Genomic DNA, 15417 nt, shown 5'->3' on the forward strand with positions numbered 1-15417 from the left:
CCTTCTTAGTGGATGTCCAGATTACGAAAGTAAACATCTGTCCAAATTTCACGTTTCTACCATCAGCAGTTATGGCTGTGCGTGCGTCTTACCTCAGTCAGTGAGGACAAGTCCTTTTATATATATAGATATTTGAAGAAAAATAAAAGTATACAGTTTTTTAGTGTTATTAAAAATTATATTCAGCTTTTTCTTACTTACTGTATAAATTAAAATATATAGGTATATTGAGAAAATTATAAATGATTAAAACGTACTGTTAATATAATGAAATTGCTAAATGAAAGATTACTTGCGTACCATGAACTCTGGCCTAATATCATATTTAATATATGGTCATTCTCAATTATGGAAATAATTTATGTTGAAAATTATCTAAAGTGTGCAAAATTGCTAATTTAAAAGCTGATGAGTCTTTTTGTTGATGTCTTACAAATTATAATGATTGCTAATTTATTTTATTTATACGATTAACTTTTTCAATTTATTGGAAAAAATGTTTTTATATTTATTTTATTTGTTTTTTTATCGGTTTCCGCAGTGAAAATAAATATGTTAAACCTTAACACTCTAACCAGACAGTAAAAAAATTAACATACGATAAACATAAACATTCTATTGAACAGAAATCGAATTTAAAACCATCGCTTCTTTACTTTGATACTTCCAAGCCTGGAAGGTATTTCTTTTACAACTCTCGTGACTTATTTTTCTTAATCCTTAAACAACTGAAGTTTAATTAATTAATTGCATATATTAATTAAAATCCAATTAAATGTATCTAAAGGCCATTGCCACCTCGATCTTTTAGCACATTTATTTATATTAGTCATTTGTAAAACTTTCCAAATGTGAGGTTCTACCTACTTTCGAATTACAAGTTTATGTATGGTTACTCTTCATCTTCAAAGCTTTAAATCTCCGAACTCATCTGTCGCGTATATAATAAAAAGAGGAAAGTTAATGCTTTTAGATATATTGATTTTATTGATGGCGAATATGTTGACATTGATTTCGTTTCTACGGTATAATAAGTCGCGAAACATGTATGTGTATATATGTACAACATACATGTTTTGTTTGGAGTCACAGATGTAAAACTACAGGATAGTTAGCACGCTGCATCCCGCACCTGGCAGGATAGGCCGCGGGAATCTAGTGTAAAGACACTTCGATCTCTATTTTTTCCGCTGGAGGCATTGCGTGTTGAGTGAACGCCGCACTTTTCCTCGACACCAGAGCGAAGAAATTACACAGTGACAGTACCCACAACCTACTGCACATGTGTTTTTTTTAACTTAACCCATTATACTGTATATAGCAGCGTAGATAAAAGGAACCTCATTAAGTTAAAGGAACCTTATTAAGTTCGATTACATTTCAAAACATTCCGTACTCCACATCTCCATATTATGAATAATTATCATTTCTCGATTTTAGTTTTAGTTAAAATGCGGTGAGTTTCGCTACACAACACTATGTCTTGAATATAGGCGGAAAGTGAAGAACAGTGTTATTAATGTTTTAGTTTCACGCTGTAGAGGTAGGTTTCTAGAGGTATAGCGTGTTGAGTGGCGGAATTTAACGCCGCGCGTTGCACCGACACCAACGACGACAATGTACATGTATAAGTTAAATTGTTGTGAGTGTATCATAATCCTTTATTCAAGAATATAACATATTTTTTTCAGAGAAGTATACGACGGGGACTATAGTTATTGTTCCTGCGACTCGGAGAGCTGTGCTGATAGCAACAAGTGTTACTGCACAGGCCCAAGGAGGACCACGATGCAAAGCTCGCAGAGCCTGGAATATCTGAAGAGTCCCTCCAATAAAACTTATTCTGATCGTATGAAGAGAGCTTTTAATGACTATGAAACTAAGCCACGGACCAGGTTAGTATATATTATCTATATATTCTATATTTATATTTATAATAAAATTGTAACGAATCTGTCTGTACATCAAAGATATATAAGAGAAAATGTTATTTGTGGCGTTTAATTACGTATTAGATCAAAGACAATGATTTTATTATTAATTGTTTGTTTGTATGTTATTCTGTTTGTCTGAGCGCTTGTTCACGCTTATCTCAGAAATGGCTTAAACTATTTAATTGCAGTTTTCATTTTGGCAAGCTTCCCATAACATTTAGTGTTAGGGTTCATAAATAAAAAAGTTATACCAAAAATGGTAGTTTCTTAAAAAAAGAAGGGTAGTTCTTTAAAAAAAGAATGTTATTCACCAAAAACGTTACACAAGATTAGTTGAAATTTACTTTTAAATGTAGATTTAGATATTGTTCTTAAAATGATATTATTAATAAAAAACGAAAGTAATGCAGTTTAGTAAATTAATAATTATGTAGTTTAGCGGGCGAACTCGCGAGCGGGTCGCTAGTCTATAATATTTTTAATGGATCCATTTTATTAGTATATATACCTAATACAATGTAATAACTTACTATCGAACGTATCTGTATCCAATTTACCTTTAATAATATATACTTTAGTGAAATGTCAGATCTAAAGAACAACAAATAAGTTATTTTGTATCAATACTTTTAAATTGGTGTAATTTTAGTTGTTTAAGAAAAAATCTTCTATATTCTACGTTTAATTACCTAAGCTATAGAATATGGCCCACTCCAGAAAATGAAATATTTTTAATTTTCATTTCTTCGCTCTGGTGTCGAGGCGACTCACGGCGTTGAGTTTCGCTACTCAACACAATGTCTCAAAGCTGGGCGATGCGTGGGGATCGAAGTGTCTAACACTATGCTTCCTCTACTTATCCTGCTACATGGGGGATACAGAGTGAAGCTGAAAAAAATCATGGCCGCGCGATTTGTACAATTACATTATATCTGTAAATAGAAAATTATACATTAAATTTTAATTTAAGCCAATATATTTTGGGGAGGAGGTGTTCTATGAGGGTTTGGTAGAAATTGTTTATTTAATTAAATATATTCAATGGAATACGTCCTTTTTTTTCTTCTGCGCATCTCCTTCGCGGTACTGGTCATTATTTGTATTATTATATTTACTAATCTACATTTAGCTATAACTAGAAGTAAACGTTCCAGGTCCGGTGCCTCCAGCCGCAGGCGCGAGGAGCGGCGACGAGCGCGGAGCTCCGACAGTCTGGCGCTCGACTACGAGCTGTTGCTGCAGAACAAGCCGCGAAACAAGAATATGCAGCGGCTTACTGGTAATATATTTTTTTAGATTAACATTGTATTCCGCACATAGCAGGATAAGCGGAGGGAACCTGCGTGTTGAGAGGCAGAATTTAACGCAGCGCTTTGAATCGTTAATAGAGCGAGACGATGTACCCCCAACCTGTCGCGTTTTTTGTCGCCCCTGCTCAACGACTGGTTTCTTTTTATTTTATTGATGGATTCTAATTTTAATATCTATTTCCTTAGCTTTACGTATAAGCGTATCTAGAGATTTTTGGGGTTGTTTGATTTTCGAGACAATGTAAGTTAAGCAAAAGTTGGCAAATCTTAACGCCGTGCTTCGTCGTATTATCCGGGCGAAAAAAATTAAATAATTCTAATTCCCGAGCGGGAATCGAACCCACGACTGTCGCATTAAAATATGACGCCGAGCCACGATGGTCTCTATTTTATTATAATACATTTTATAATTTGTCATATTTTTACTAAATTTATGAATCTATTTAATTTATGCATCAATTCTATAGATCTAAATAGATATTTCCCCCAGTTCGCAGCACAGGTGCGGGATCTCAAGACGCGCTCAGCGTCAAGAAGTCAGCGGAGATGGCAGCTCTCTTCGCGGATGTGAAGCTCTCTCAGAGGACCGACGTGCGCTCTCTCGCGGGGCGGAGAGCGAGGGCGACACCTCTCGCCAGAATGTTCGACCACAGACCTCTTAGCAGGAACGCCAGCTTGGAGGATACATTGGGGTATTTCCCTTAAATACTTGATATGGAATGTAATAAGTATATACTACCAATATTTATTTAATATAAGTATGGTTTTGTAGAGGTTTGAAATTAAACATTGAAAATCGAAATCCGATGTCGTCATTAAGGAAAAATTTTGAATTAAATGTTTCGCTTTAATTTTCTTTTGTTTATTTCATAATATATAATGTATTATATGATTTTTTTAGATATTATGTATTTACACGTGTATTCTTATTATATTTATATTATATTTACAATTTCACATGTATTATTATAAAATAGGACAATTACTGAATATTTTTAGATGCTTCGTGTTCATAGTAAGTTATTTTTCTATCTGTATTCAGTAATTGTATTTTGTTTTTTATCTTCTTTTTCATTATTAATAAAATGAATCTCATCACGTATACCACCTTATTCGTAAAAATAAGGATTTTTATTAGGTATATAGAATTTGTTAGTGAACTATGTATTTAGTTATTTATTCGGGAAATAACCGTTATGCATAGGATAGATGTAAATCAGTCACGTTTAGTTTTAAGCTTACTTTTTTTATCTATTACGAAACGATTTTTTTAGTAAATATTGTAAATTATGACCATATTTAGATATGGCGGGGCGAACGAGCAAAAATATTAATTGTTTAAAATTTTATCTAAAATTAAGAAAGATTATTGATTGAATCAAGCAAAATGTCGAGGCAAAACCCGGCGTAATGTTCCGCCATTCAACGTGCAATGTCTCCAGAATACCGCGAATAAAAATGGAAAACAGATTGTCTTAACACTAAGTTTTACTCTGCCTATATAGGTTATATGCGGGATTTTGCGTGAAACTGATTTGTTTTATTTTTTTTAAATCTTTAGAAATTACTTCAAATATCGTTTTGTTACTATATCTATATAATTAGCAAATAAGGTTTCTATTAATTGAGTTTTGATTCCTTTATTTCACGATTGTGCAATTTCAGTGCAATATAATGTATTACGTGCAATATTTTTTTGTAAATAAATATTTTATGATCAGTGATGTTGTTTCATTCTATTATACTACTACATTTTTATATTTCCTCCATATTATTTTAAAATTTTAAAATTTATTTGAAGATAAAATTGGACGTAGTATAATGTCGAGTCCAGATTTTAAAAATTTTTAAATACTTTTTTAGTGTTAGGGTATGTGAATAACAATTTTAAATGTAATAATAAAAAAAATATGTAGGTATTGTTAGAAATTATGACCATAGAGGTTGAGAATGATATAAGGACGACTCTAATTACTGGCTGGCACTTTTATGGGCTGTCAACGGCGACCGAAAGAAAAAGATCGCTAACGTCACTCTGCCCGATGAATTCTTTAGAACCGGATATGTTATTAGACTGCTAGATAATTTCCTTTAGTTGCTTAATAATTATTTGAAGCCTTGTTAAAATATAAACCTTTCCCACTTTATTTAATATTTTCCAATAGAACTTCTTACAGTATCTAGTTAATAATATGGCACTATAGCATTCACCACGCCATCTCTTTAAATGACAGTTGAATGACAGCGCATGTCAAAATGGCCTCCCGCGTATAGCATGAAATATGAAAATAAAAAATGACGCAATAACAGTCAAACATAATTAATAAACATTTATTAACATTTCACAGATACATTGTCAAAACGTTAAGACGGATATGACCGTTACCATATCGCCACTGGTGGACTTTATTCCTATTTATCCTGTGGTCAGGACTTACGATATTTTTTTTTTTAATATCTGATAATGTCTGGATTAAGGCTAGGGTAATTTTTTGCAACGGCACTTCCGTTTTAAAAGCCTACAAATTTTTATAACTTATTTTTGTATTCAATATTGATGCTATATATACTAAATATACAGTTTTTTAGGTTCATATATATATACATTTTTGGATGTAAAAAAAACTAACCAGTATCTAAATAAAAGCATACTTTAGTTTGTCCTTATTTAAGTTTCTTTGCGATTGGATCGCTGCAAAAAATGACCTTAGATACAACCTTAAATTGTAAAATATTTTTCTATACATTTTTCAACTATATAATAATCTCTTCTGATATATTCTGTTCCTAGATAGGTTTACAGGTATATATAATATCTATGTTAACTTGGCTATAAGTATGGTTATAATTTATATTTACAAATATATTTCTGTGACACTTAATGAGTATTTATCTATGTTATTTGTGAGTGGAGGTTCTGTTCTATTTTAAACATTTCTGGTATTATTGAAAACAAAAAAATATAAGATAAAATATATGGAATGAATGTTTACATATAATCTGAGCTTTTTAGTATAATGGCACCAATTTATTGTGCAAATCTTTGAACTTATTGAAATTTAGAAAAATATATCTTTTACTCTTACCATATGTCCCCTTATAAAGTTCAAAATAAATGTACGCATCATATATGTATAGTATAAACATTTTTATATTTATCTATTTTAGTTCTTTAAAAGAGACTAGTAAAAGTTTGTTAAAGTTTTTGATTTGTGAAAGATATAGACATATTAGGTACATTTGTTCCTATATATTGACGGTATTTACAAATTAGAATCGGTTTACAAAATATACATAGGTATTTCTCGACAAATGCAATTACAATTTGATTACTACGTAATCATCGTCATCGTATATAACAAGTGCTAAATTTTATTTCTATTATGGCATTTCTAGTAAGGCCTGACAGTACCTAGGCGGCCTCTGGGTAGCGGTTCAGCGTAGCTGTGCCTATATTTCGCCGGCTGCCTGTCGGCGAGGTCAGAAAAGTCTCTATAGTCCCTTTCGTAAAATCTATCTCTGTCCCCTTCTGCATAAGACTGGCGTTGGTCATCCAGCAGTCGTGAACGACTGAATGCCTTCTGTCGGTCATTCCAATTTCTCCTTTCTTCTATTACTGGCTCAATGATTTCATCCTCTTCAATGCGACGATCTAATTCCCTCCTATCTCTGTAGCGGTCAAAGTCACTCCTCTGTTTTGACTCGACTCTATTCAAATAATCCTCCGTGCCGTACTCGTATCTTTTGACTTCGTCACGTTTTCGTCCGACTCTAGGAAGTCTCTCTATTTCTCTCTGACCCAAATCAGGAACCACACCTAAGTCACGAACTCTGTCTTCTTTGCGCCTGTCCGGTTCTCTGTGAGAACGTTCTACGTCGCGATAGGAGCGGTCGTTTTCTCGCCGAGAGCTCACCTGTCGGTCCTGACGCTCATCTCGCCTTTCTTCCTCGGGGGAAGAAGTCGAGCGACTGTTCCGTTCTAGCATGCTTCTCCTCATGGCCATGTGAGCTTCAAGTTCTTTATTAAACCTCGCTCTTTCCAAATTCATGAACTTTTCCTTAGCGACGTTAAACCGTTCTTTTGGGGAGGCATCAATAACTTTGAGGCTTCCTTCACTTGCACCCCTTTGTAGCTTACCTAATCTGCGATCTTCGACTCTATCGATACTTCTATTGGAAGGTTTTGTTTCTGCGACATATCGTCGTCTATAGCTGGTATCGTCATCGAATTTATCAGTTTTATCCTTCCTTTCAAGAGATTCATGACGGAAGCGTCGCTCAAAAGTTGCTTGGTCACGGAATGACGGCATTTGGTCACGGTACTGGTCACTATAGTCATCGTTGTAAGCTCTCTCGAAGTGACGTGGAGACAGGGTACGACGAGGAGGAGGAGGAGAAGAGCGGTGTGGAGAGTGAGCTCGGCGTGGAGAGTGGGCTCGACGAGGTGGAGATGCGTCAAATGCCTCGTGCATTAAATAAGCTGTGCTTTCTGCCCAATCTTCCTCTGAAATGGAAAGGAAAAAATATTTTAATATTTATACCTTTAATACTTGCGACATAATTGTGTCGATCAAGAAACTTTCTTTATACCAGTTAAGCATCGTTATCGTTGTTGTTCTTTACAAATATTTAATCTAATGATTCAAGAACATGAAACATTTCGACCGTTTAATTAACAAAAAATATATCCTAAATAATATTTTAATTAAAGATAAAATTTAGTTGAAAAATATTTCATGGCCTGATTACCTAGATTACTTGTAATAATATATTCAACTTCGGTCAGGTTGTTCCTATTGTCGAATTCAGTTTTACGTATAACGGGAGTTCATCTCTAAGCATGCCTTTTGAGACTAAACTTGTTTGAAAGTTTGTGTATGCCGTATATGAGATGATAAAAAAAAAACTTTATTTGGTAATTTAGTTAAATATTGCCAGCAGCTATTTTTTTTGGTATTTTAGTTTTTTTTTATTTTTGGTTTTACACTAAATCAGTTTATAATGACTTCATCTTTATTCACGTCTCGGGAATTGGTTGAATTACAAATTTAATTTATATTGGAGCTAACTAATTGGTAATGTTTTTTATGTGAGTAATATAAAATTTGCATATGTAAAGGTTAATTACTCGTTATTTATTGAATGAAATTTGAAGCAAAAGCTTTATTCTTACGTATTTTTTTTATTTTAAATTTTTCAATGGCACAAAATATTAAGGAAATTAACACTTATGTTTTAAAAAAATTAAACTTACTTTTTTAATTGTATATAGACAAAAAATAAAAAAAAAGTAAATAGAAAGTAAATTGACATTAATTAGATTCATCAAATAGTTAACTAACTAATTATTATTTAATCTGTGCGAATATTTTTTTTTTGACATCGAAAGAAAGTCAGTCTCCCACGTGTCTTCATTTATCTCGCCTTATCGCACTTTAATGCGCACGCGCATTGAGGTTTAGAACATAAATATACATTTTATTTTTAATGGTGTCCCAGATTACTTTAAAACAAAAGGGAAAGTAATTAAATTTGATTATTTATTGCAATTTCGTACTTTTCTTGTGAGAGGGAGAGTAACCTAAAATACTTGTTATAATTTATGTAATTGGACTACTCCGAGCGAAATTAAAACATATTTTTTTCATTTATTTGTAATATGTTGTAAAAAATTAAATTAATAATCAATGTTTTAATGGAAACGTGAATGAAGATAGCATTAATTTGTAAAGTAATAACAGTCGATGATTGGGGACATTTACATTTTTTTATTATATAAAAATTAATCAAAATTTGTCTTTGGCATCAAACATACAAGCAGCTTCACGCTGTTCCTCGCTCACAGCAGGGAAGGTAAGAAGGAACCTAGTGAGTAAACACTCTGTTCTCCATTTTCCTCCGAATTCTGGATCTGCATTTGCCTTGTTACCAGAGCGAAGAACTGCAACTAAGCCACGACTGCCTCATACATTTGAACATATAAACGTATGTTCAAATATAATTATGTGTGGATATAATTAAAAATGACAAATAATAAACTGTAAATTGTGTGAAACCATAGACCATCTCGAAGTTATTGTTTTAAGATGTTCCCAATTTTAAACAATAGGCAATTGTTGATAGAATCCCATACAGCCTGTAATAGTCAAATAATTAATGGCATTCTTCAATAAGTATTGTCTATATGAAATAATCATCATATATGTAGATTCGCGTTTTTTTCTTTATCTTCATAATTATGCTAATTATGTAAAAAAACAAATAGTATTTCCAAAATGGCCGTGAACTGTTTTGTTTTTTTATTCTGTAGGCATAGACTAAAATTAATTAAAAAAAGCGTTCTTCTTTTCTTCTTGAGGCATTGTGTGTTGAGTGGCGAAACTCAACGCCGTGGTTTACGTGGTTACCAGAGTGAAGAAACAAAAATATGCAATGTTTCATTCCAGTGGGAATCGTCTAATATAGTTGTCTAAAGTTTTTACAGTCGCACGCTTGTGTCTCTGGCCACAACGGTAAAATTACTAAAATTAATAAAATAAAATAAATTAAAAATATATATTTTTTAATATTAAAATTTGATATATTTTCTTTTATAGAATAGAATTTTAGCTCTCTTCAACTATAGTAGCTGTCCCTGTTATTATATATTTAGTAAATGTACTCAATTATAAAGTACATACGTACAATTAGGTATACATACCTAATATAGGGTAAGAAAAATGTAATATATAATAATATAATTAATATTTAAACATCTTTTTCTTAGAATATTAACAAAAAGATGTTTAAACAGTGAACCATAAATATATCCATATGTTCGAGCTGACAGTATATAAATTCAATTGCCAAGTCATTCTCAACGAAGGTGAGCCTTCGTTCTTGAACCATTTGAGAGCGAGAGATTGTATGTACATTATGTAAACTTGCCTTTGAATGCATTATAATTATGTTACGATAGTTTTTTTTCTAATACAGTTATTAATTTATTAAATTTAATTGAATTAGGGAAATATGTGAATAGCACATATTTAGTTATTTTTTCAGCACGCACGAAACCCTATTTTCTAACGAATTCTGAAGGCATTGCGTGAGTGGCGTAACTCAACCCCACGCTTTGCCTCGACAACAGAGCGAAGAAATTAAAATATGAATATTTCATTTTTTGGGGTCAGCATCGAACCCACTATCGTGGTTACAATTACACGCTTGCCACCTGCGCCATGACTGGCCTTAATAGAATAAATGAAATATATAATGTAAATATTACAACATAATAATAATATCTACAGTAAAATTTATTTTTGTATAAATAATTAAATATGTCCATATTTTCAGTCAAAAAAAAAATACTATGAAAGTCTGTCGTATTAAAACATGTTCCGTGATTATGCGCGAAATTGTTAATTTCTACTAAAAGAAAGTGGCACAACAAAAATCGCATGATCAATTCAAGTAAACAAATTAAAATATGCAAATTTAGTTTTTTTTTTTCATATACAAGGTTAGCGTTTTATCCTCTATTGATATAAATAGAACATTATTAATTTAACTGCTTAACTATAATTATCAATTATTATTAAAGAGGGCAGTCGTGGCGCAGAGGCAGTAAGTGCAACTGTAGACGTGGGTTAGATTTCCACTCGAGGAAATAAAATATGTAATATTTCCATTTTCTTTGCTTTGAAATCGAAGCAAATGGCGTTTGAGCTTCCAGAATTTGGCGGAAAGTGGGGAACGGAATGTTTTAACACTAGGTTCCCTCCCAAAACCTATAAAGTATTTTTTTTATTTACATAGCAGTCGTTTTAATATATATAGATATTTATTTTATTATAAATTTAAGACTGGAATGCAGTTATTTTAATACCCGGCACAACATCGTGACTTGAAGTGTATGTTGCAGAACTATATCCGTGTACATTTTAGACCTACTAGTTTTTAAACTTAGTGATATCATCTAAGTACTAAGTACTGGATTTTATCTTAGTATGTTTATTTTTTAGCTTCCGCATATACCAGGGAAGGCAGAGGGAACCTGGGAAGGCAGTCTTGAGAAATTTCATTCCCCCTTTGTTTAGAGTCACAGTTTTTAGCTTCACGCGTTTATCCGCACATAACAGTGTAAAAAGAGGGAATTTAGTGATAATAAACTCTATTTCCCAAGTACATAACCAATTAATAAAAAATATACATCTTTTTTAGTTGTTTTTTTTTTGTAAAAGATAATTTTCGTATAAAAATCACGAAACAAGAAATGATCAAACTTTTTATATATTAAGCACAAAAAAAATGATATAAGCTAAGATTTTTATATGATCATTAACCAACAGGTTTAAAATTATAAGAATAAATATTTTAATTATTAAAACGATGTATTCGTTAATCTATATATATAAAATCGAAAGGTCACTCACTCATCACGAAATCTCAGAAACTACAAGTGCTAGGAATCTCAAATTTTGCATAGGAGTCACTTATAGGACGTAGGTGCTTCGACTTCTAAGGGGTTGTTTTTGGGGTTGAAAGTTTGTATGAAACTCCGTTACTACAAATGCTAGGAGTCTCAAATTTTGCATAGACGTCATTTATAGGACGTAGGTACTCATGGAGACAGAAATTAATAATAACGTAGTTCACCTAGGCGAAGCCGCGGGCGGGCCGCTAGTATATTCATATAAATAAAAGGTTGTATGACTCACAAGGTTAACTCGTAAGTTCCATCTTAAGACCGTGGGTATTGACAGATGCGTTCCTAATTATATTATGTTAGTCAAAGTTCAAACTTATGTGAGAAATTGAATGCTAAATATTAATTGCTTATATATTACAATGTTTTTTGTATAGATATGAAGGTTATTCTTTGTAATTATTATATAAATGTACATAAATAATAATATTAAAGAATTGTCAATTGAATATCAACGAAAATCTTTTTATATATTTTATAATAATATAAATCAATTGAAATATTAAATTTTTGTAATTAATTTGTCTTTGACCATGTTGAAATTTTAAACTTACTGCTCTTTGTTCTTTTGAACGTAATAGCAGTCTAAATAATTTCAGCATCGATAATAAGGAAAAATTTAAATGTTCTTATAATACGCTACATTTGAAAACAACAAATGAAACATATAATATTGAATTATATAAATGAGGCCCGGCCGTTAACGACACATTTATGGGTTCGGTCCCCATTCAGGGGAATGAAGTATTAATTAATAATATTTTCATTTCTTCGCTCTCAACGCTACACCTCGAAAATTCGGCTAAAGGTGGGGAACGGAGTGTCTTAACACTGGATTCCCTCTGCCTACCCTGCTATATGCGGGATACAGCGAGAAACTGAAAAAAAGTCAATAAATAGTTTGGTGACTTACCGCTAGTGCTATGGTTATCATGTCGTGGATATTCATTCCTCTCTGGCGAGGGTGCGAGGTCGCTGCCTATACCAGAACTGCCGCCAGAGGATTCCAGCTTGCGGCGTGCGTTGATCCCTACAATATTCTGATTTAAACACCGCCTAGTGTCTATATTGCTCAAGTTGCCCTTCTGGCGGTGCACGGTGTCGTAGTCACGTGGTGGCAGCAGGATTGGACTTTTGCCTGAAATTTAATTTTTTTTATATTATTATTGTATAATTCTATACAAAAATGTTGTGATTGTTTATTATTATGGCCATTTTAACATTTTTAAGTTTTTTCTTAATTTAAAAATTTCTTAAGTCGTGTAAGGGATTTGAATTTGTTTATTTTTATTGGAACGTGTAGGGAACAGTCAGTGAAATATTATATTTGCAATAGTAACTTTTATAATAAGTAAAAAAATCACACATTTCTTTTTATATACAATTTGTACTTGAATTATTCGATATTTACTAATACTATTTTAATTATAGTGCTAGTGCTATATAACTAGTTACCCAATATGTGACTTAATCGTAATAGAAACACAAATATTTACATATATAATACATTATTAGATAATCATAAAAAGCTTACGTGAGCGTGGCTAATAGGCAAAAAATAAGAATAAATTGCACGTATATATATGTATATATAATATTAGAACTTTCTATAAATAAATATATTAATGTTTTATATATATCAGCTTGGATTTAATGCATATATACATAATATAGACACATAGAAACTTCTTCATAGAATTCTGAAGGCGCTTTGCCTCTACAAAGAGCTAAATATTAAATATTTAATTTCCTTGAATGGGAATCGAATCCACAATCAGTCACACTTCCCATGCGCCGCTACTGCCCTCTTTTTAAGTTCATATACAATATTTGTTTTATATATCTGTAAATATTTTATAATTATTAATATATTATAACATAGTTTTAATTATCAATGACTAAAAATACTTGAAGCTAAGCTAATCCTAAAGAAAATAAAGGCACTACCACTCAAATTCTCACACCATCCAAATTCTAAAACCTGGCTCTAACCCAAAAAAAAGCACAAATACATACCACCAGGTGCAAAAATAGTGACAAAAGCATCATCAATCTACGTAAAACAAAGAAAATCGACTGACCTAGACCCTTTTTACCTGTTGACAACTTCTGCTTCAGTTCCGCTGCAAGACTGTCGTACAGGTTAGCCACGTTCCTATCCTCGTTGCTGCCGGAGTCAGATTCTCTGGAAACCTCGCTGCCGAGGGAAGAGTCAGGTGGTTTCTTTGAAGGTAAAGCACCTCGCATTTGAAGTTTTCTCTCGATATCGGCAAATTTCTTCTGGTTTTCTGGACGTTCTATCAGTGCTAGGAGATGTGTGTATAGCATCTCCGCTGTGTGGTCCGAGTCGCACCTGTCAAGGAATAAAAATAAGGTTTTTAATGATAATTATTTCTGCTTCACCCTGTATTCGCACAAAGCAGGGTAGGTAGAGGGAATCTAGTGTTAATACACTCCGTTACCATTAAGACAGTTCCATTACCCACATTCCACCCAATTTTGGAGACATTTCGTGTTGAATGGCGGTACTAAACGCCGTTTTATGGTCAATATATTTTATTCTCTTCTTATTCTTTATTTTCTTCTCTAATGTGGTAAATTTTAAATATTTAGATAATTTTTGATATATCTATTAAAAGTTGAAGAATTTTATACAAAAAAACTAGGCTAGGTTTAACGAATTAGTCATACTCATATAAAGGGGCTCAGAATAAAAGTACAATTTAGTACAACGCTTTATTCGACCGTCCACTGCTACGTCTCAGACTAGACTGTCATACAAATTAGAAACACTTCATAAGAAATCTTAGACAATTATAGTATAAGCGGGTAGTTAAATAATATGACTCACTGACAAGTATCGACAAGTATACAAAATAATGTCTATACAATTATATGTACTTTATATAAACTCTAACACTCATTAATTCCAATAACAGTACATAGTAAATTAGGTTATTACTGTCTCTAAAGGGAATCACCGTAACGCGACCGACCGACCAACCTACGAGATACTTTTCCAAATCCGGTATTGCATTGCCGCGGCCGTTTTATGAAAACGTGTCAACTATATAGCTATATAGCTATGTAACGCGACGGTAGTGGGTTCGATCCCCACTCGAGCAAGTGAAATATTTATTTACGTTTATATTTCCATTTCTCCGCTCTGGTGTCGACGCAATGGCTCCAGAATTCGACAGAAAGTGGGGAACGGAGTGTCTTGACTTAGTTCCCTCTACCACAAACCTCACTAAATCATTGATGGTGCCAAAAATTATTCTTTTCTATGGTTGACATCCAAACTATTTTTATAATAATGTATAAATTGTATAACACCAAATTAAATAAGGCTGAGTTTTCACATGAGGAAGCATTTAATATTTTCATTTTCTCGTTCTGGTGTCAAGGCAAAACGTGGCGTTGAGTTTCGCGACAGCAATGTCTCCAGAATTCGGTGGAAAGATGGGGAACATAATGTTTTAAGACTAGGCTCCATCTGCCAACCAAACCCCTCCTACCAGACCTCTCTATATATTAAGTTCCTATAACTGTCAATGTAGTTCTCGTTATCGGTAACCTAAAGAGTTAAAACTCTCCTATAACCCCTCATCATCGATCATCTAGTTCAATATTCATAGGTTTTGACAGTGTCTATAATAGCTAATGTATTTGCCATGTCTATTTTTGTTGTAATGTCAGAGTTGAC

At 32.6% G+C, this 15417-nt stretch overlaps 2 protein-coding genes across 3 annotated transcripts in view; one reads left to right on the forward strand and one right to left on the reverse strand.

Annotated features, from left to right (window-relative positions):
* LOC146540520 (uncharacterized) overlaps positions 1-4185 on the forward strand; it is a 30662-nt gene extending 26477 nt beyond the window's left edge. Inside the window, exons 6-8 of the mRNA XM_085207160.1 lie at positions 1692-1895; positions 3089-3213; positions 3735-4185. Coding sequence (XP_085063286.1) covers positions 1692-1895; positions 3089-3213; positions 3735-3949 — 544 coding nt within the window. The 3' untranslated portion in view covers positions 3950-4185. The remainder of the gene's footprint in view (positions 1-1691; positions 1896-3088; positions 3214-3734) is intronic.
* Positions 4186-5561: 1376 nt separating this feature from the next.
* Positions 5562-15417, reverse strand: part of LOC146540521 (uncharacterized) — a 69732-nt gene continuing 59876 nt past the window's right edge. Inside the window, exons 6-8 of one of the 2 annotated variants that reach the window (XM_085200564.1) lie at positions 13808-14064; positions 12625-12849; positions 5562-7748 (exon numbers count right to left, since the gene is read on the reverse strand). In XM_085200564.1, coding sequence (XP_085056690.1) covers positions 6637-7748; positions 12625-12849; positions 13808-14064 — 1594 coding nt within the window. In that variant the 3' untranslated portion in view covers positions 5562-6636. Of the gene's footprint in view, positions 7749-12624; positions 12850-13792; positions 14065-15417 lie in introns of both variants that reach the window. The other variant, XM_085200555.1, reaches the window with a different exon arrangement.

Source organism: Heliconius melpomene, chromosome 2 (assembly GCF_056956725.1).
Source record: "Heliconius melpomene rosina isolate 202511_hmr_F chromosome 2, ASM5695672v1, whole genome shotgun sequence".
In the NCBI taxonomy this organism is placed as follows: domain Eukaryota; kingdom Metazoa; phylum Arthropoda; class Insecta; order Lepidoptera; family Nymphalidae; genus Heliconius; species Heliconius melpomene.